The sequence below is a fragment of the Polyodon spathula genome, chromosome 13 (assembly GCF_017654505.1).
Source record: "Polyodon spathula isolate WHYD16114869_AA chromosome 13, ASM1765450v1, whole genome shotgun sequence".
Taxonomy (NCBI): domain Eukaryota; kingdom Metazoa; phylum Chordata; class Actinopteri; order Acipenseriformes; family Polyodontidae; genus Polyodon; species Polyodon spathula.
The window spans coordinates 41,347,967-41,370,916 of NC_054546.1; the positions used below are offsets into that span (position 1 = coordinate 41,347,967).

At 41.1% G+C, this 22,950-nt stretch overlaps 1 protein-coding gene across 1 annotated transcript in view; it reads left to right on the forward strand.

Annotated features, from left to right (window-relative positions):
- The first annotated feature begins 522 nt into the window (after positions 1 to 522).
- Positions 523 to 22,950, forward strand: part of LOC121325471 (N-terminal EF-hand calcium-binding protein 2-like) — a 56,020-nt gene continuing 33,592 nt past the window's right edge. The window contains exons 1-4 of the mRNA XM_041267968.1: positions 523 to 912; positions 5,700 to 5,724; positions 16,928 to 17,036; positions 22,653 to 22,678. Of these exons, the coding sequence (XP_041123902.1) occupies positions 604 to 912; positions 5,700 to 5,724; positions 16,928 to 17,036; positions 22,653 to 22,678 (469 nt within the window). The 5' untranslated portion in view covers positions 523 to 603. The remainder of the gene's footprint in view (positions 913 to 5,699; positions 5,725 to 16,927; positions 17,037 to 22,652; positions 22,679 to 22,950) is intronic.

Sequence of the window (22,950 nt, forward strand, 5' to 3'; positions counted from 1 at the left end):
TTTTTTTTTTTAAAGCTGTCTCTCAAAAAAATGGAACCAATTAAACTTCCATCCAGACCCTGGAGTCGTTAATTTGATCATTTTACCTGTTAAACCTGGAGCGGATTGCTCCTCTGGGACCATGCTTGGACACACCTGTATGTAGCAGAAAAATACCAAAATGCAAACCTTGAATTTAAACGTCATAATAGGATATGACATGTTTAAATCACTGAATGTATTCTGACTTCAGCCTTTTAATTAAAAGCACACGATAGAACCAGACACTAGAACCATCGCATAGACAGTAGAAGTATCTGGCTAATAAGGTATTCAATAGATTGTCTTTAAAACCCAATATACGATTTTATAATAGAATAATAGTTCATACTTTATGAATTACTTCACAGGTTAAACAACATCTTTTTTTCCACTACCGTTTCCATAGATAGCACACAGTGGTTTAGTGTATTAGTTAATGTTGCCTGCTCTAGTTTTATACAGTGCTATGCATGTATGTGTATATTTTGTGTCATGATGTAAAATGAGAGGTGTGTTTTCGGGGTGTGTACCCGGTGATGTAAGCGGGGTGGGAGGGAATACCCCCGAAAGCTCTCAGCATGAATGCTCTGTGCCGAACCTGTAGCGATGTGTGAGCAGGCTGCCCGTTACTGCAGAGACGGCGTCCACAAGCTGCTCAGCAAAGAACAATCCAAACTCCGGTCTCAGAGCAGCGAGACAGAGACGGCAGCGCAGACAGGCAGCGGCGGAGCTCAGCTCGGTGGAATAGACGGGCTAGTTCGCTGGATAGTTACCAAGATGAGCGACAACAAAAAACTCTCTTCCCGGGAATTCCTCAAGGAGGAGCCGGCGGTTGCACGGGAGAAGTTCTTCAACCCGGAGCCACGGAAAGGCATCGCTGTCGTATTGGATGTAGGTATCCTTGTCATGCATGTGTACTATTAGTACTGTCTTACTGTAGTCTACAGGCATAGAACACGCTCTCATCTGCTGCATTCTTTCGCAATGAAAAGAATGCACTGCAAGTTTTGTATAGTTTTGGACTGTTGCATAACGGTACTCAAGGTAAAGGATTTAAAAGTATAAATACACTATTTTTCCGGGTGAAGAATTAAACGTAAACGCATTTTTGCGTTCGGTTTCTTTAATGACAACTTCAAGGAACATGAGATAAGATGCCACGATACCGCAACGGACCTTTGCATGAACCCTAATTCAGATCCAAGTATTTCTCTTTGTCGACAGCGGCATTTTGTGAAAATGTAAAAAGCAATATTGATTTCACTAGATACTATAAATGCAAATAGCGTTTTATATATATATATATATATATATATATATATATATATATATATATATATATATATGGACCACTGTGGAGCACAGCTAATGTCGAAATCAAAGGATTAAATGATTAATAATAATATTAATAACAATTCCCCTGGTTTAAGAAAAATTTTAGATACGGTGCAGTCATTTTAAATTATGAGGGTCGATGCTATTTTAATTTATTTTTTCTGAAATTCGACCAGTGAGCAAGATCACTATAAGAAATGTTAATACCACCGTTTTCAGCTTATATATATATATATATAGCTATATATATATATATATATCTCTCCTCTCCTATATATATATATTCCATATATTATTAATATGTGGCATCAGATATATAGGCTAGCTATTTATTCGTCCGACAAATATCACCTTTTCCAAACATTTTATCCATAACATTAAACACTCAATCATAACATGGTTCACTAAGGAAGTGTTACATTTAGTTTTTTTTTTGTTTGTTTTTTTTGTTTTTTTTGTTTTTAACTCAACACAGTATTTACGCATGCATGTGTTTGTTTATGTATTTGTTTGCAATACAGCGGCAGCACAGAGAGGATACTTTGTACACTGTAAGGCATGTCACAGTAAGAAATATATCAAATAAAGACAGCTGTTACAAACAGAAAGGCATCTGTTGCCTATGGCTGCACAAAACAACCTCTTAATATAAGTACCAATTTCCCTGCCTCTAAACTCAAGGCCAGTACAATATAAATGCTGATTTGCCTTTCTTCAGCCACGGTGTTAAACTCCCAGTAGACCTGGAGCAGTCTATTAGGGGTTTCTTAGCGGCAGTAAGTAGGATTTGTACTCTAATAAAAACCTCAAAACAGCTGCTCTGGCTCTGGCTACTGAAAAAAACCAGTAAAGATAGTCCTTGAATCAGCACTGGCAATGCGGTTCATAGTGAAATGTGTTGAAATAGAGACACGTTATAAGTGCAGTGAAGGAGATCCATATAATAATAATAATCTTTATTTCTATATAGCACCTTTCATAGTGGACCACTATCACAAAGCACTTTACAAGATAGGAGACTAGGGTGTGTGAACCATGCATCAGCTGCAGAGTCACTTACAACAACGTCTCACCCAAAAGACAGAGCACAAGGAGGTTTAGTGACTTGCTCAGGGTCCCACAATGAATCAGTGGCTGAGCTGGGATTTGAACCTGGGACCTGCTAGTTACAAGCCCTTTTTCTTTAACCACTGGACCACACAGCTATACCTATATCCCTAGTGACATATCTGGAAATAAAAGTTTGTATTTAATATATATTGAAATGTTAGGGAGCTCTGTAGCAGAGGTGATCAATAAAATGCCTGTGATCAATATTTGGCTTGGCTTTGCTTTCCATCATTTACTTTTAATAACTGATCAGAAAATGTTGAGGTTCTGCAATACGTAATCCTGCTTCAATTTATGTATTCATATCTGCATTCATCAATATTGCTGATTGATTTATGCATTTTTTTCCCCATTAGTTATACTAATCTATATTGGAATACACACAGTATATGCATTTACTGTGCTTCCTTGGATAGATATTTGTTCACCTGCTGTGTATTGAATTTTTAACACTTCAGCTAATATTGGAACCTTCATGGGTATTTTTAAATATATATTTACTTATATTATTTTGAATGATCTATCCCATACATTAGTAAGAAGCAGGAGAATATTATTATTATTATTATTATAGGAATATACAAGTGATTGTGTTCATTTGAAATTCTCAATGCAATAATTGCTATCTGTTAAAATGAACTTGAATGCCAATTTTTGTCCTAATTAACCCTTGCATGGATCTAATGTTTGCAATCAAGTGTTTTTAGCAGTTTAATTGAAGGCGATAAAGAAATTTCTGCTGAAAAAAAAAGTGGATAAATTGTTTTTTAAAATCTTAATACACATTTGCATAAGCTGAGGTCATATTGCTTACTGCGTGACTACCCAGTTTGGTAATTAGTAGAATACTACAATCCACATTGCATATCTTAATGAGATACTGGATCGTGGAAAGAGCCAGGGGACTCACATTAAGAATCACAGGGTAGACAGAACAGACTGGGTCGGGTGTGTTAGACCTCGTTCTACCAGGAACCATCTGAAACACTCCTACACAGCGCTGTCTTTGAGTCTTATATAAAAGCAACTAACCCGTATGAACACAAGCAAAGAATCCAACAGAAGAGAAGGTGCGCCAGTGCTAATACGAGGTAAGTATTGATTGGCAATCAGCTAACATTTATTCTTGCCGTCAATAACATGTAAGACAGGGGTGCACACCTTCTCCTGGTCTTTGTTCCACCCATGACCTACATTACCTTATTGAACCAATGTATCTTCTTTCCAGATCCTAATCACTTGCTATTCAATTCTGTCTATAAAACCTGGACCTTGAGGATCCGATTTGTTCCCCTTTTCTGTAAGCTATCCTGGCTGTGCACTCCTGTCTAGATTGTAGATGCCCTGCCCTCTCCCCAGCACTGGTCCTTCCCTCCTCCTTCCCTCATGCCTCCTGCCTGCTGCTCTGCTGTTTATGTAACCCTGGGGGTGCTGGAGCAAGTGGTGGTGGTGGGGGGGGGGTGGTGTCATCTATAATTTATTTACAACTGCACATCAAGAGCTACTGAATAACAGCTGCATGGCTGATGTGTTTATTATGCTGCTTTAACCTCAGAGGAATAGATGCAAGTTTTTTTTCTATATTGGCATACATTTTCGATACATGTCACATACGCACTTTTTTAAAATTTCAAATAAACACTGAAGAAATGCATGTTTTTGCAAATGTATTGCGCTGCATGAGCATGCACAAAGGCACGCATACTGTGCGTTTCTGTGCACTGTGTGCATAGCTATATAAATAAAATATACTACATGAATATGCAGGGAGTGAGGTGGCAGTGGCACTGGCAGTTTTTTTCTCTCTCGCTCTCAAACGGTACAGCATTTGAAGTGCTATCGAGCAGTACTGCAGGAACATGCTGAGCATTTGTATGGAAATCTCAAAGAAATCTGCCCTGCTCATTTATTTGGGAACACCAGGAACAGTTGTGTGTACAGTCCATATCTGTGCAGGGTTGGAAATAAGACTCCTATTGCATGGCAGTTTCACCCGTTCCAGTTTTTACTACAAGCTTGATTAGCCACAGTGGATGGGTAACAAGCTCAGGGGTGTCTTATTAAACCCATAGTACTCAAACTACTATGCAGCGGGAGTCTTATTTCTGTCCCCACTGTAGTTTGACTCCTGGCCAGAGGTTAAACAGTTTCTTGCTCAGGATGACTGCCCAGTGCTTCTTACTGAGAGATCGCTCCCCTCCAGCCATTCTGCTGCTTGACTTGCATCAGCTTGTGCTCATTCAGTGCTGTCTGAGCACTGAATGAGACATTAACAATCTGTACCCACTGGCGCTTGGCCACTTACTGCCAAACTGACAGAAGAGCTGCATCTGTGTACTGTACACGCACGCACACACACACACACACACACACACACACAGAATAAAAAAGAAACATGATTGGTGACAACCACCACATCTGATAAATAGGTGGTGTAGCACATCTCAGTTTGCTGAATGTTAAAAACATGAAAAGATGACTGTTGACAGTTTCATGATTAAAGACAGTGCTTACTTACCAAGGCTTTGAAGTCCATGTCTTTCCTTTATCCCTAGCAGCATTATCACTGGCTCCCTTTTCCTTGTGCTGAAGTGTGGAGGAGGCACCAAATTATGATTAACAAGGTTCTAGGTTCTGACGTTTATGAATTGCTTAACATGGGCCCCCTTTGTCCACTTGTAAATGTGCTGATCAACCTTGACCGGGAAAGAAGGACAATGTTAGTGAAACCACTTTTAGCTGTTGAAATTCTTTTCTTTCTTCCAGGCCAACAAGGTTTTGTCAGGCCATTCAAGCACAGTTGCAGTGACATGTGCAATGATTTCTGTCTGAATGTCTTAGGCAATAAAGCAGAAACAGGGTGGTTGATAAAAGATGTGGTGCCTCCTATACAGAACTGTTTTAAAAGCAATCATTTTAATGTTTTGTTTTTTCTCCAGAAAACTGTTTATTATATAAAGACAGTTTCCCCATTTAGTGACAACTGCGATGTAGACAAAGTGGACAGCGAACAAGCTGTGCTCTGCTTCAGTAGAGTATGCTCGAGGCTAAAGGGCTGAGTGTTAAGGGACACTAAGAGATTCTATTCTACTGTAAGCTGTCCCTGACTGCGGAACACGACAGCTTCAGTGTGACATGCTGATTGTGCCAGTGCTCCCTGGTACCTTATCAGGGATGTGCTGACAACTTGGATCCAGTTCTGATGTCTCTGTGTTCTGTTTGTTTCGTTTCAGATATTTCGAAGAGCAGATAAAAATGGTAAGTGTGTGGCATCTCGTTTGGGTTCTGAAGTGGGATAGTTCATTTGCAGCCATTCTGTGAATTCAAAACTGTCTTGTCTACTTTGTGTGTGTGTGTGTGTGTGTGCATGTGTGATGAAATGGTTACACAATAAGTAACTGGTTGATCTGTATTTGAAGTCATTCTGATCCACACATATCAGCCAGATGCTCCCTCATCTTCATACTTAACATATTCACCACCCCAGTCTGCAGAATTTCAGTGTGACTGTAAATCTGAATTAATGATGATACCTGACAGCTCGGGGCATGGAGATGGAATAATTAGACCACTAAACACCACGGAAAGTCAATCACTTGCTCTTCGGATTAGTCGTGCTGATAGAGCTGAGCTTCTGCAGAACGCTCTCTTCATTAGCTGTGCTGTGTGTCAGTGGCAGTCGTGCTGATAGAGCTGAGCTTCTGCAGAACGCTCTCTTCATTAGCTGTGCTGTGTGTCAGTGGCAGTCGTGCTGATAGAGCTGAGCTTCTGCAGAACGCTCTCTTCATTAGCTGTGCTGTGTGTCAGTGGCAGTCGTGCTGATAGAGCTGAGCTTCTGCAGAACGCTCTCTTCATTAGCTGTGCTGTGTGTCAGTGGCAGTCGTGCTGATAGAGCTGAGCTTCTGCAGAACGCTCTCTTCATTAGCTGTGCTGTGTGTCAGTGGCAGTCATGCTGATAGAGCTGAGCTTCTGCAGAACGCTCTCTTCATTAGCTGTGCTGTGTGTCAGTGGCAGTCGTGCTGATAGAGCTGAGCTTCTGCAGAACGCTCTCTTCATTAGCTGTGCTGTGTGTCAGTGGCAGTCGTGCTGATAGAGCTGAGCTTCTGCAGAACGCTCTCTTCATTAGCTGTGCTGTGTGTCAGTGGCAGTCGTGCTGATAGAGCTGAGCTTCTGCAGAACGCTCTCTTCATTAGCTGTGCTGTGTGTCAGTGGCAGTCATGCTGATAGAGCTGAGCTTCTGCAGAACGCTCTCTTCATTAGCTGTGCTGTGTGTCAGTGGCAGTCGTGCTGATAGAGCTGAGCTTCTGCAGAACGCTCTCTTCATTAGCTGTGCTGTGTGTCAGTGGCAGTCGTGCTGATAGAGCTGAGCTTCTGCAGAACGCTCTCTTCATTAGCTGTGCTGTGTGTCAGTGGCAGTCGTGCTGATAGAGCTGAGCTTCTGGAGAATGCTCTCTTCATGTATTTCCAGGCTGGTAGTGTTAATTAGTAGAATGCTTTTCAACTTGAAACATGCAACCATAAAATCTGAGTAGCACTCAAGAAACCTCTTGGTTTTGGAAGGCAAGATTTTTCGACATGTTCTTTTATTATTACAGGAAAATAATAATATATATATATAATAACGACAGTACATGTTCATATTTATTAATAATGCATTTCATTTTTTTTAAATTGTTTACTAGAACAAGTCTTGGAACAGTGTTTGTTTGTGTTTAATTAAATGAAGAGCAGAGGCTTAATTAATAATGGCTGTTTCAAATCTATTTGATTCCATTTGTCTTAAATCATCCGTGGGTATTTTAAATGTGCATTGCTTTAAATTGCGGGGAAAACAGATCTCATCTCCTCTGATACTTCATTCTGTGGTCTGTGCAGGGTGCTGTACAGCACAGGGTGTCTCTGTACATCGTCTCAAAGACGATCAGAGTTTTGTTCCGCGTTGAAGGGATATTGTAGGATAATTATTGACAGCAAATCAGTGTCCTTATACCAGCTTAATTAGTATTGCGTGGCTTTAAGCTTGAACATTCTTCCACAATGACTTATTTGTTTGAAATGAAACACTTAACAATGATTCTGGAGACAGGAATGATGAGAGCCACTCAGTTAATTTAGAACTAGCTCAGAGAAGAATCTGGCTGATTGCTCTCTGAATAAGTGTACACTGAGTGCTTGATTTTCAAAGAGATCACCACATCCCTCCATTAAAACCATTTCCATGGATTGCTTTAACTGTGCAAACGGACTGGGAAGAATAAAAAACAAACTGATTACCTAAGCTTCCGACAACTTAGTGCAGAAGAGTTTCTCGTTTCCTTATGAAGCAGGATTTAGGACGTGCTGAATTTGTTATTCTGCTGTTCAGTGGTCTGCTTTTTAAACGTTCTGGTAATGAGAGCTGGAGCCTGCCAGCGCATCACAAGCGAATAATTGGACTGGATTGCACTGAAGTGGAAACTTAAAGATTTAGCATCCGTTCATAGAAAATTAGACTCTGTTAGTGCAATGTGCTGTTTGCAGGATTAACCGGCCTAATTTACTGCACATTTGCACAATAATGAGCAGAGAATCATGTTGGTTATTGGGCTTGCATTACAAGGTATGCTGCATGATTTAAAAACAAGAAGAAAACAGACGACAAGCCTTACTCAATAGGATCCCACCACCAGGGTCAGAGCTTGGATCCTCGCTGTTCCTCGTTTATATAAATGACACACACTGCAGGATTGTTAAACCGAACCAGGGGAGCAGTGGACTCAGAGACTGCAGCCAGGCTAATTCAAAGGGATTTGGATCTTTCCTGTAGCTGGGCAGAGTTGTGGCACATTCGTTTCAATGTTAAGAAATGAAAAGTATTGCATGTAAGGCATAAAAATCTAAGCTATAAGAAATAATTTAGCACGTACAAGTGAATACGTGGTCTATAAGGTGTGTCCTTTTGCATAACAGATGATGGCATTGTGCAGTTGGGGTGAGACCTCCGTCTTTACCAAGCAATGTCTCTTATGCAACAAAACATTTCCAGTGAGGTTTTGTGTTCCATGCACAGGGTCACCGATAGGTCATACACGCACGTGATTTATCAGCTGGATTTCGTATGGAACAGCAGAGCTCTTCACAGCGGCTTCAACACTGCAATTTGCATCACCACCTGGACTGGTATCCTAAACTGAGATTCCTTCATCTCAGTGCATACACCTTCAAGTACAAGATCTACGCCGGTTCCGCTGCACAGACTGCGAGGGCACCTCGTCACCTCACAGCTGTTACAGGGAGATGTGAGCGGAGAGCTATTCTGAGAGTAACCCAGGAAACCGCAGCAAAACTTCATTCTGTTTCTCGAATTAAAAGGACGGCATGCTTTCTTTTTGAAGTCATTGTCAAAGACAAATAATGGTTTTGATTATATTGGCCCAATACTAAAGATTTAACTTGTGAAGTCAATATTGAAAACTCTACTGAAGTTTACATCATGACGTATATATACTGCATGCCTATTTGCACGATTATACACCGAAGCGCCATTCAATTGCTGGGAATGTGGTGTATGTGCATATTATTAAGAAGACAACGCAAACTCTGCAGTGAGATTGGGTTGGATTTGCATGCACTGAAAAAGCAAACACGGTACACATAAATCCTGGCTTATTGTGCTTTTAAAACGAAACCTCTGAACTCCTCCGAACTTCACCGAAGATAAACGGAGCGCTGTAGTTCAGGCTCTAGCTGTCATCTGGGCTCGAAAGACTCTGAAGCTGCAGACCCGATGTTCATAACATATTCCAGTCCCTGAACGCCCACGCTCCTTATAACATGAAAGCTCTAGTTAAGCCGACGGGTTGGAAAATAAATAACTTGTCCAAGGCCACCCGCGCGTATAATACAAGCACACACACCTTCTGCTCCTTCAGGCTCGATGAAAGATTGCAAGAAATGGGTTGAGACATTCCTTCATCTGCAGGTGCAAAAGCACTGCATCCTTGTCCAGGCTTTGTGTTCATTCTGCATTTAACTGTACAGCAGCTTTCTACCGATGCACAGTGTAACAGTGAAACGAATCATCGTGCATTGATGAATGGTACTGTGTAAGAAACTCTGGATGCAAAACCGAAGTGGTAATTTAAGACTATTATTGCACAGAGCTATCCAAGCTTTTAGTGTCAGTGCATTTGCCCGGGGAAGAATACAAAAAACAAATCTAATAGAATTTACTATTTACTTTACATTTTTATTGCTGCTCTATCCTGGTTATACATGGTATGTTTGTTTGATATTTAAGTGACCAGCTACTGAACCATGTGACTGAAACCCATCTGCAGGGTGGAAGTAAGGTCAGGTAATTCAACACTGTGATTAAGTAATCTTCGTGCTTCCTGTCGTGCAGATTTGTTTGCATGAGCACACTGCGTCGGCATTTGAAAAGGACAGGTGCCACTGTTCAGGACGTATGCCACTGGGGAGCAGTGACCTCACTGTGGGAGTAACCCAGCCAACCAGAGAAACACATCATTCGGTTTCATTAACAAAGTCAGATGCTTGTTTTGAGTACATTGGCACAATACTAAAGCCTGAACACAACAGATTTAAAGTAGATCGCAAGTATTCACACTTTGACTTTCATCTACGTTACATATGTTCTTAATATTCCTGTAATTTAACCCCAACTGCAGTTCTGTCATCTTATAGTCTTTTATTTGTCATACTCTTTCTGTGCTTGACTTTACAGAAAGACTACCTTAGGATAAATGAAATAGCTTCAGTGCCTTATATTAAATACAGTGGACATAGATTCACTAATGATTAGATTTGTGCTCAGTACTAGAGTGGTCTGTGGTTTTGAGTGGAGCAGATCTGTAAACAGGTCTAGTGTTCTAGGAGTAAATGGAACTGAGTGTAGAATACTCATGCATGTCAGAAAATGGCACTGTGATCCAGTAGCAAATAACAGCTGCTGAGAACTGGTGAGACTGGAAAGGACTGGTGTTGGTTTTATTTTATTATAGAAGGATTGCTCAGGCTGGGCAGGCATGCTGAGATAAGCATGTCCCAAGAGAGCCAGCAAGCCTTTTTTCCTGCTGTTGAATGAATCATATCCAGGGCCAGCACCAAGAGAGGGCCTTATGGGACCATGTCCCCCCACCCCACCCCGCAGTTCAGATCCCAGATTCAGGTAAAAATATGGTGACCTCCCCCCAGCGCACCCTCTGCCACTCGACCTAATCACATCCCAGCAGGGCAAGCTAGACAACGTTCCGATAATCCCCATAAGAGGTGTAAAACTGGGATTTGTATTTCTCCTGGCCTGGAGTATAACATATGCCAAGCAGTCCAAAATACAGTAACCTGCTGCACACAGCTTGTACTGCCAGCTGCAGACATTGAGAGATGTACTTATATAGCAATTCATTTCACAAAAGAAGCTGTCCAGAAACTGACATTGATATATAATGCTTATTAATGGCCAGAAGTCATTAGCAGAAACCAACCATCTCTTATTGTATAAAAGATGTTATCTCACAGAGGCTCTGGCTGTTAAAACCATGCAAAATGTTTTATAAACAAGGTCACTCTTCACACAACTTATTCACTTTTTATACTGTGAATTATACCACCAGATCTTGCACTCGGAGACAGTCTTTTGCTTTGACTGCAAAAGGGCAAGGCTTTTACCCAGCTGTCCAGCATATCAAAAGCATTCACGAGAGAGAGAGAGAGAGAGAGAGAGAGAGAGAGAGAGAGAGAGAGAGAGAGAGAGAGAGAGAGAGAGAGAGAGAGAGAGAGAGAGAGAGGTGTGCAACTGGGAATTCCTAGGAGTCGCGTCCTGAATCTCATTATCCTGGAGACCTCCATGATGAAACACTGCAGATGAGCTGTTAAAATGCTTACAGATGATTAAAAATGAGATGGTCAGGATTACAAGCAGGAAAGTCTGATGGAAATTGAGATAACATCTTGAAACTTTTTTTTTTTTTTCATTAAGGCATTGCCTGCGTCATGCCAGAATGAAAATGAGTCCAGTTAATGCTTTGGCTGCCTGTACAAGTTTGTGTTTAGAGGAAATTAAAAGGGTTATTGGTAAGGTCCCGCTAAAAGTAAATATATATTTCTCTCTCTCTCTATCTCTCTCTCTCCTCCCTTTCCTGCTTTCTCTCTCTCTTTTCCCTATTCCTCTCTCTGTCTTTCAGTAGTGTCAGGAGCTGTGCAATATTAAAAAGTAACGTTCAGAGAGCCCCATAAAACCCTATGGAACCCCACAGAACACAACAGAACAAAGACAAGAGAGAGAAATGCAGTGACAAGCTTGCAATATTAAGTGAGCTCGGCACCCACCTCAATAAAAACGATGGTGTTTCTTACATTATTTGTGTGACAGCCCTGCTCTGACACAACAAAGACAGCACACTAAACATGGTAGACGGCAGGCATAGAAACAGAAATGGATTTTGACATGTGCATGTTGAACACTTTACCCAGCTGAGCGGTGGAGACAGATATTATGTTGACGGTTTGCAGACAGACATCTTCTGTTTCCGCATTTCTGAAAACGTTGTCCAGCTTGACTAATACTGTAACCGATGTCACATTGGAAATAAAGAGATTAATGTGAGTTCTGGCAAAGCATGGCACAGGCTCTTCAATGTACAGTAGCTACCTGCAAACACACGTCAAGTGATACCACAGACATCAACTGAGCCTCAACTGAAGCTATAAAAAAATTATTTTTATCAGGTACGATTAGCAGAACAGTGGGTTGAAGATGGGCAAACCGCCAACACAGGTCCCCTCACACACGTTCCCAGACAATTCTACCTTTATCAATTCAATTATATAGATGGCCTGAGGCTAATCTGTACTCCCCCACCCCCCCCGGGTCAGTCGAGTCAAAATGTCTCACTGCAGCACTTTAAAATCTGTTCAGGTGAAAGAAGACAGATTGCCTGGACTTCAGCCACAGCTTATGTCAGTCCTTTATTTTTTTTACAAACTAGGATGGCACGTCATGGGCCGTTTGTCAACTGAAACAACAGGGGAGCTGGAAGGCAGCGACGTCCAGGTGGGGAGGAGATCACTGTCAGTGCGGTGTTGCTGTAACCAGCCTTTACTGGGAGCCAGTTGTATTCTAGGACGACTCTACAGGTTTATATTGCAGCACAGCTCAAGCATAACTAGACAGAGTATACTGGAAGTGATGGGAGGTACACCTGGACGGGATCTCCTAACATCGATGAACACATTCGCTGAAGTGTTTGTCTGCTCGTGTTTGTTCCTTATAGGCGTGCCTCAGAATGTGTGGTTAGGATTTAAAGGTGTCCGAGATCTGCTATGCAGTAAATGGCTGCTCTGTGTGCAGGCTTATTGGTTGTGAGGATCTGGTTTTGTTTTTGTGGTCCTGCTCCTGAATAATAGCTATTAAAGTACATGGCTCCTCTCTCTTTCTCTTTCTCTCTCTCGCTCTCTCTCCTCTCTCTGGTTCTCTCTTTTTAATTAGGCGACGTTGATTTCTTTTGTTTTTCTGATGAGAGCTGTACGGTATGACTGTTTCTGCCAGCCATTGCGCTGTGCTGCTTGTTAGGTTGTCATTTAGGTGTGAGGTAATTGGTGTTTTCACTGTGCTTTTGTGGTGCTGAAGAGTACACTACTTGTCTGTGTATTCTCAGCGTAGTTGCTTTGCTGCTTCTAATTAAACAAAAGAAAATCATTACAAACAATAAAACCAAAAAGAAGATCTTTATTACTGGCCTCCGATCATTAGCGGTTGTTTTTGGTTTTATTGATATTGGTCCATTTTGTCAGCCTGTTTTTTAAATGTTTTTTTTTTGTTATTGCATTCTGTAACATAAAACAAAAGCGATTTCTAATGTAGCATCATAAAAACATCTAAATAACTTGTAAATTATACATGAATTACCCAAAGTACCTTATACCCAAAGTGCTCCTAATACACAAGCAGTGTAACCCATGGCCGCTCTGTCATCACACACAGTGTGTGTTATATTCCGAAGTTCATGGTAATGCAGTCTAACAGGGTGGAGGCTGGAACCAGCGACCCTGCACACTGCAAGCGAGCGTCTAAACCGCTATGCGAAAGAGCCCTGCTCATCTGCAGTCTCTTGATTTTAGAGCTTTTAACCTCATCTCACCAACAGGGGGCAGGATCTGTAATGGCCATATATCACACAACACTGCCCATTACAGCAGCGTACTGTAGGTTCAATGATCGCATACTTTCCAGAAAAAAAAAAAATATTTACACAAGCTACAGTGTCTAAACTGATGCATGACTTCAGAGGCGCGCAAATAAATGACATCAGCTATAGAAACCTCAACCAATTAGCAAAGCGTTAGAAAATGGTCTTTCAGATAGCTGTGCCTTTGCAGCAGACTGCAATTTGATTGAAGCCAGTTGAGAGCTCTAAAGGTCAGGTGAATATTAAGTGACTGATGTAAACGGTCAAATTAGCATTTCTGTCGAGGGAGCCGAGACTTGCTTTTTTTGTTTTTTGGAACCCAATCATTTCTGTGGAACGTTATCTGTGTGGTTTGTTGTCCTACTGAGACCGCAGCAAGCGTTCATTTCCATAATCTGTTATTTGGCAGAAACAAAGAGATGAACTGAATGGATAGGCATGCACTACTATTTGCCTCACACAGTGTTAAATCACATATTGCTCTGTAACTGTTTGCAATCCTTTTCAGCTTTGCCTTCACTAGATATCATTCTGAATGTCGGTTCTGTATTGAACCCCATTGTTTCTGTACAGAGACCTATTGTTTCTGCGCTGGTGACGGCTGTATTCGTTTTCTAAACCCCACGTCCTCGTGGACACTCTCAAGGGAGAACGCGTTCCCCTGCTGTCTGATAATCTGTTTTGAAATGGAAGCCTGGAAAAGACAGAATCCTATCAATCTCACCTGTAGTGCAGTGGCATGAGCAAGTTCTCCAATTCTCTTGATAGAAACATCATAGCAAACTCTATTTTCATTTTAACAATGCAATGTTTGATACTGTAGAAAAGTTAATAAAAAAGACCAGTGCTCCCCCTTTATAATGCAGTTGTCTGGAGCTGTCTTGCAATGAGAATGCTAGTGCTAGTGTAATGGTATTATGAGACAAGCACCGTCTTATATCCTGTTCCACAGTATAAAGATTTGCCTTATAAATTGGGAGTACTGTATCTCACAGTTTTCAAAAATGTCCTTTTCCTGCTTGTGCTTCCTGGGGTCAATTACAATGTCTTATATTCCAGAATAAGTCAATTAGTGTTTTAGCTAATAAAATGAAATCATAAATATTGTCTGGAGTGCTCTATTCATTATATAGGGTTAGCATATGTCCCATTTTGAAAGAAGTTATAGTTAAAGTTGTAGTTAACGTGTATTTTTATTTTGAAGCATGGTGTCTGGTGTTGAACTTAAAGAAATCTCTGTCTGCAAGCCATGCTTTCAGTTAGTTTGCTTGGTCTTTTAACCTAGAGGGTGAAATTCTCCCCACCCTTTCGAACAATTTTGTTCCTGTCATTAACAAATCAGCTGCTTCCCCTTTTGACTGACAGGCTTTCAGCAGGTAACATGCTTTGACCCAGGAGACACAACAGGAAGTGCAAACAGATACCCTGAGAATAAGGCATACAAACTGAGAACTTGTCTTAACCTAAAGTAGCACCAAATGTTTTAAAATGAAAGCACATGTGTTTCTTTCAAAACTGCACATTTTTATACCTATGTAGCTAAAGGAAGTGCAAAACAGGTAAGAATTATGGAATTGTTTTGGCGTGGGGCATCATTGCTGTCGAGTTAATGCTGTAAAACATATTTTGTACAGGCCTTGACAGTTTTTATTTCTGCATCCAAAGTATCCTAATAGTTAGCTGAGGAGCACAACAGAAAATCATATGGGGAGGGAAGACTTACTGTAAATTCTAGAGGCGAGTCTCAGCCCACAGCTCCAAACCTATTGGCTACCCAAGCCTATATAGACCAAGCTCACCTTTCACTAAATGTTCCAGGAGCCTTTGCACCAAGCCTGGGTTGACCTCTGTCCGATATTGAAGGCTACACCTCAATGGAGGGCGGCTCCTTCTGCAGCAGAATGAGAGAACCAGGGCCAAGCAGTTTAATCACCCCACCCACATGGCATTTCACACTACCTCTAGCAACGCCTGAGCAGTTTCCTGGTGGTAGTTGTATAGCAGGTTTACTATAGTCGAAACTGGGGAAAATACATTGTAGCTGTCTATGGCTTTTGACTGCATCTGATGGGATTTTCACACTGAAGTGTGTTTGTAAAATTCCCCTTATTGAAACACCTCAAAGGTTAACGGATTAGCCACAACCCTCCCTCTTGAATTCGCCTGTGATCAGGCCTTTTCCATTCTCGAGGAGATCAAAAGTCGACGGCTCTTCCGGGGAGAGATGGAAGCGTCTTCTTCGCTTGGATGTTCCAGAACTTCAATGCTGTGTGATGAGCACATTGTTAACACATAATACCGCGCTCAGATTATGAAGAGCCCCTCTTCAGTCAAGAAAAATGCAGACTGGAACAAAATTACTTAAGAGAGCTGAAAGAATCAGGGGTGAAAAAAAGGCTTACATTAGCAATTAAGAAACACACTTTTAAGATGAATGTACAGATGTAATAGACACCCATGTTGGGAGTTGTTACTGAGGGGGCATTGAAACATAGGTTACTATGACGACAACCGTACAAATCAAAGGAACTTCTGAAAGGAAAAATGCAATATACAGTAGCGACTTGCATTTCTACTGTAGTCTGTTGAGCACATTAAAATCCTCATTTAAACGTATCGTTTCTAAATACATTATGAATAGAACACAGTATTAACAGTAAGCCTTATATTCATTACAGGTTTAAACAGGGGCTTGTGATTCTAACCAAAGAGAAGCACGTTGATAGCACCCACTTCAGACTTCATTGTAACTTTAACTCAATAGAATTTGATTATCTACCCAGCTAGGGAAAGAAAGTGCACTTAATTGAATATATGTTATATAATATTTCAGATATTGTGAAAGCACTGTATATATATATATGTATAAACAGGTACCATGTGCAGTGCAGTATTTCAGTGTTTATCTTTTTTGACAGTGCTTGACCAGTACCACAGAGTGGACCCACTCACTCACTGACTCACTCACTTAGACACAAACTCGCCACCCTGAAACCACAGCTGTAAAGTGGGTCATGCCTTCAGCTCACTATACATATCAGATACTGAGGCTATGGAAATGGGTTTATTCTGTTCCTGGGAGGGCTGACTGCATCCTCTGCTCCTCAATAATTGAAACTGGCCTTGATATTAATAAAAAAAAAAAAAAAAAAAGAAAGAAAAAAAAGCAATCTGCTGCTGTGATCTGTGTGCATATTAAGCTGTCACTTGCTGTCTGCAGTTTAATTGGAGCGCGGAGATGTTCTTGACGTTCGTCATTCTGTCCCTTCCAGATGATGGGAAGCTCTCCTTGGATGAGTTCCAGGCCTTCTTCTCTGACGGGACTCTCAACGAGGAGGAGCTGGAGAAGCTGTTCCACTCGATAGACTCGGACAACACAAAGTAAGAGTTTGAGATATATTTTAGAAATATATACCCAACACTATATCGTGTCCCCCAAAGGTCTTTTGTGTGTATGTATGTGTGTGTGTGTGTGTGTGTGTATATATATATATATATATATATATATATATATATATATATATATATATATATATATATATATATATATTATATTGTATAATATATATATATAGGACTTTATATGACATACTTTAGGAGGACTTTCCATTGACTGCAATACATTTTCAAACCTATGGTTTGGTAGGAGAGGTGGAGGAGAATACCACCTTTAGGTAGGTTCAAAGGGAATTTTCAAAGGGATTTTTAATAAACCAAGGCAACGGTACTGAATCTGTCATCCCTGAGTGGGAGGTAAGAGGGTAAACATTCACAGCCCATATTGCAAAGCAATGCAACCTCCTCTCTACTGTGAGATGGGTTACACTGCCAGCAAAAACACGGCCAAGGGTTTGACCTGGCATTTCAATTAAAGCTGCTGCAAGAAGATCCATTAGGACTGGTGATGGGGATTTCAAAATAGCTAAAACCACAAGCTGCTGCATTATGTAAATGTATCATTTTTTCTTCCCCAGAGGCCCAGATGTAGGTGTTTGTACCTTTCAATACAAGCCACATCTTACATGGGTTTGATCCACACAGAACATAATGACTGAATTGAGAGCGAGCACATGGCTCCCATCGTGCTGGCCCCACCAGTGTTTAGAAGAGGTTTCATTTAAAAACTTGCCTGGACTGACCCTTACTCCTCTGCTAAGCAGTGCACCCTATTGCTACAGGCTCTTTCTATTGCCTTGTGGAATTCGTGACTGTTTGCTGTTCAGAGGGAGGGCTGGCTGCTGACATTGAGTTAGTTTAATATTTTATTTTTAGTTTTACATTTGACAAGTGTTCATAACGTCAAGGAAAAACAATAATTAAAGAATGTCACGGAAAGAACGTTGTTTTCAGCTTGTGGAGTAATTTAGCCAGACATATCCAGGTCAGCAGAAACACTATTATTATTATTATGATTGTTTTACAATATGCAGCATTGATAATTATTTTTTTGTATCAGTCACCCATTCTGTTCATGCTGAATGACTTTCCTGGCGGCAAGCTCAAACATGTTTAAACTTTATTCAGCTGTCAAATGTTTCAAGTTGTTGTTCCAAGTTCCAGTGACACATGGATGCTGTGCACTGTGCATCTGATGCACATGCATGCTGCGTTCCACTGCAGAGCTTCTCATAGAATCATTCCAGATACTGGGTGTTAATGTACAGACGCTTTAACAAGGTCATTGTTAAACATTCCCAATATTAAACCCACTCTAACACAGTTTTTTTTTTTTTTTTTTCACTGCTAATGGGTTTGGTGCAGTACCTGTACAGTAATGTATCCTGATGTTAAACCCCAGTGTTGTTAATGTACTCTCGCGCACCCTTCCATCAAAAAATCATAGATTGCACAGGTCAGTATATCTCAACCGTGTACAACCTGCATCCAGATAATTGATGATTCTTAAGATTTATCACAGCGGTAAAGGTTAAGGCCGTTACTGGGGGGGGGGGGGGGGGGGGGGGGGGGACACATGTTCCAGTGACTGCTGAGCTGTTAGAGTGGTGTTACAACGGCTGTCAGCGTATCATTTTATGCGTGACATAATGGAGCCATAATCCTTGAGTAAAGGATGTTTATATACATTGATTTTGAGTGAGTGGTTTATCTGGAATGCTTTTTTTTTTTTAATCACTTAAGCGGTTTTGACCATATCTGTAAAAGTAGCAACAAATGAGAGGATGGCAATGGAACCATCATCCTGCCTTCAGGGGTGTGGCTTAGCAAACCCGCCTTCTCTGACCTCACAAAGGGATCAGTCACTCAGTACAGGGCTTCTCAAACTCAGTCCCGGGGACCCCCAGTGTCTGCTGGTCCTGGGGATCCCCTGTGTCTGCTGGTTTTTATTCCAACTAAGCTCTCCGTTGCTTAATCAGACCCTTAAATGAACAGATCATAACAGTTGCAGGTTTCAAGTTAGCTGTAACATTTTATAAGTAACCTGGACTCTGCAACTTTGTAGGAGCTGAGTAAAAAGGTCTACTTAAGCAAATGACCAGTTCATTTAAGGGTCTTGTTAAATAATTGAGAGGTCAGTTGAAACGAAAACCAGCAGACACAGGGGGTCCCCAGGACCGTGTTTGAGAACCCCTGACTTAGTAAGCTGTAGCCAGACTTGGGCAATGGAATTACTCCAACATGAAACCAGATTAGCAGAGGCCAGCGATATTCATTGGGCCCCCTGTTGGACATGAAGGTTCGATAAAAGCTGACGGATGGGTTTTATTCACAGAAATTAATGGCAGAGATGATTTTATGAGAGGCACGGTCAGGCCTGCTGATTGCTGATGATGCTGAGTTGCATTAGCATAATGTGATAAACCACAGCTGGCTGGACATCACCATTATAAGGACTGACAACTTTCCCAATATCAATTACAACTTTTAGTTATTTATGCATTACCTATTTCTTTGTCTGCCATCTTTCTGCAAGGATATCTCGCTGAGTTATGACGTTCAGTATTCCTCTGCACAGAAGCACCGTGCAGTAGGAGCAGAAGTGGTTATAACAATCGCTCAACTGCACGCCCTGCATACTGAAATAACAATCGCTCAACTGCACACCCTGCATACTGAAATAACAATCGCTCAACTGCACGCCCTGCATACTGAAATAGGAAAGGTGGCATCCCAATATACATATATTTTACATATATTTCTACACCACCTCAGACTGGGACTTAGGAATCTGACGGCACTTGTTAACAAATGAGGACTGAAAGGGTTAACCCCCCAACAACACTTGCTAAATGGTATACTGAAATAGGAAAGGTGGCATCCCAATATACATATATTTTACATATATTTCTACACCACCTCAGACTGGGACTTAGGAATCTGACGGCACTTGTTAACAAATGAGGACTGAAAGGGTTAACCCCCCATTCAACCTCTTGCTAAATGGTATTCTTGAACTGTTGCCACGTTCAATTTGAGCACAGAATGAAAATAGATGCCAGAATGCATTGTCAGGTGGTTTTTTTTAGTTTTTGAAGAGTATCTTTGTCATTGGTCCTCCGGTTAAACCTACTCCAGCTGAGCTGACAGGCAGAGGCAGTGACAGGGCAAGTAGAGATGTTCTTCACATAAACAAGACGTGACCAGCCATGTGAGAGGCTGGCTGCGCTCATCGATGCTGTAAATTAGCAAAACAAGCAAAGCGGCTTGTGCGATTGGAATTGAGATCCGTCTCTCTGCGAAGTGAAACTATTGATCGACAGTGCCCGCTTTGCTCCGACCTGTGCTGTTTGTCCTCCCCGTGTCCATTAATCTCCCAAGTTGGGTTGTTTTACTGTTGGGATATTTATTACCGCAGCCTGCGTTTTCCCTTGGGTGTGCCTTGCCATGCCGTGCTGCACTGTACTGAACTTTACTCTTGAGCGGATTCATTATTTGATTGCTTCAAGTTGATCCCCTGCCTCTGTGAACATGGCCTGTGTAAATATTTAATTTCTTAATAAAATAACCAGACTGCCACTGCCTCGTAATGTCACAGGATGTATTTGAAACAAGCTTGGCATTTAATATTATAATAATTATAATAATATAATAATCTAATATTAATATTAGCTCAGCTTAGCTTGGTCACATAGGCAGTGCAGAAAAGCACTTTTAAATGTTTTTTTTCTTTTTACCTGCTTTGTGTTCAGCATGGTTTGCTCTGTGCCAGTACCAAAACTCACTCTACATCGGCTAGATAAGCCACAGCATGTTGGGATACCCCCTGAAGGACTGTGTGCCAGGCATAATACAGCACATGCTACTGTACAGCAAATATAAATTAATACCTTTTGAGGAAGCCACTCATAAAATATATATAAAATAAAATGCCCATATTTCAGAGGGTGGTTGGAAGAAGTTCTTCAGTATGCGAGAGGCTTTGCTCTTTCCGTTTAAAATGACTGACGCGATTGCAGTTGCTGTACCAACTGTAGAAAAGGATTTCACAGAGAGTAAAGAGCAGACCGCTTCTAATGCGGACACCACTTCAGAGGGGCATGCTGGGATCAGTGAGAGCCAGGCTGGGCTCTGCTGGGGTATCAACAGAGCACTGCTCTTTGAAGATGCACTGTCTGTGTGTGTGTTGTGAGTCTGTGTACGTCTGTGTGTTTGTGAGTCAGTGCTTGCAATTTGTTGTAAGGATATTTGTCTATGCACTTATGGAGAAAGACAGATAGCACTTTAGTTTAGGGATCTGTTGTAAGTGATTTATAAACAATAGCAAATAAAAAAAAAAAAAAACTGGTAAAAGTGTATAATAATTGCATTGCAAAAACAAAGCAGCCCCATACAATTGGAGAAACAGACTTATTTAATAGACAGACAGACAGGCATAGAAAGACAACAGACCTGAAAAGATTATATACATTATAACTGATTATAAGCAATAGCAAACAATGGTAACAGTGTACAGTAGTCTTATTATATCTAATCTTATCCTATAATGAATAGCATAATTAATAACATGTCTATAGATTGGTTTATATTCACTTGTAACGGATTCTAAACTAAAGTGTTTGTGTTTTTTACATGAAGAAAATGATAAAAACCACAGCTACATACAATAAATCAGTTCCTTCTGTTATTTATAAAGTGAATTAGCTTGGCAGAGTGAAGCAGGGCTGCTCAATAAAAATCCCTCTGTGATATTGTACATCAGCGCATAGTGCTCTCGATATCGACTTGTCCCTCACATATCTCATCGCCTTGTTCTGCAAATTGAAGCCGTGATATAGAAAGACTGCATCTGTTGTGAGTTAGTTTCAGTCACAATGGGAAAGATAGGGGTTGACTAGGGGGCTCCACAAGGGAAATTAAACCCTAACCCTTGAGTATTACGTGAGACTGTTGGTCCATAGAGACCTGTTCAGGAATGGGCCCTGTTTCTTTAGGCTGGAGATGAAGTGGTGCAACAGAAACAGAAAAAAAAGCAAAGAGAACTGCCTTAAAAAAAACTAGCAAGAAAGAACTTTGTTCCAGGAAGAGGCAATTACTCTAACAGACAAGTATCTTGCTACTGTACTAATGCTACTGCATTTGCTACTGTTTTATTCTTGTTTTTGCACTTGCTTCAAAGCGCAAGTGTTCATTGCCTTGCCAATGGCTTGTTCGGCAAACTGCAGTGCATCATTCCCCTTCTGCACAGACCTGAGCAAGCCCATTGAAACATCTGGGACTCCAGGCACATGTTCAGTGGACCTGCACATCTGCAACACTTCCAGTGTCACACAGTCCTCTCAATGGAAGCCATCGTTTACCGATTGCACTACAATGGCCGAGTCCCTCTTTTATATCAAGCAGCAGCACACTCCTTTTAAAATGAAGTGCAAAACAATGACCTTTGTAGTGTTGAAGTTCATACAGTGCAGAAGAGCAGTTCACCCCTGTTTCTCCGACTTACCCCCTTTCTGCTTTCTTTCTTTATTCCTTTCTTTCCTTCTTTCTTTCTCTTGTCTCTTGCTTTCTCTACCTGCCTCTTGCCTCCCCGCGGTGTCACAGTAATGTCGACACCAATGAGCTCTGTGGTGAGTAGTCTTCCTCTTCTTGATATGACCTTTTGATTTGCTTTGGAATTGAAATGATGTCTTAAAATATTGTACCATGAAGCAGGGATAGAAATAAGACTCCCATTGCACAGCTGTTTGATCCATTCCTGCTTTTACTATGAGTTTAATAAGACACACCTGAGCTTGTGTGAGTCTAATCAGACTCCTAGTAAAACCTGGAATGGGGGAAATGGCTATGCAATAGGAGTCTGATTTCCATCTTCAATGAAGCGACCCCATAGCCCTTGAGA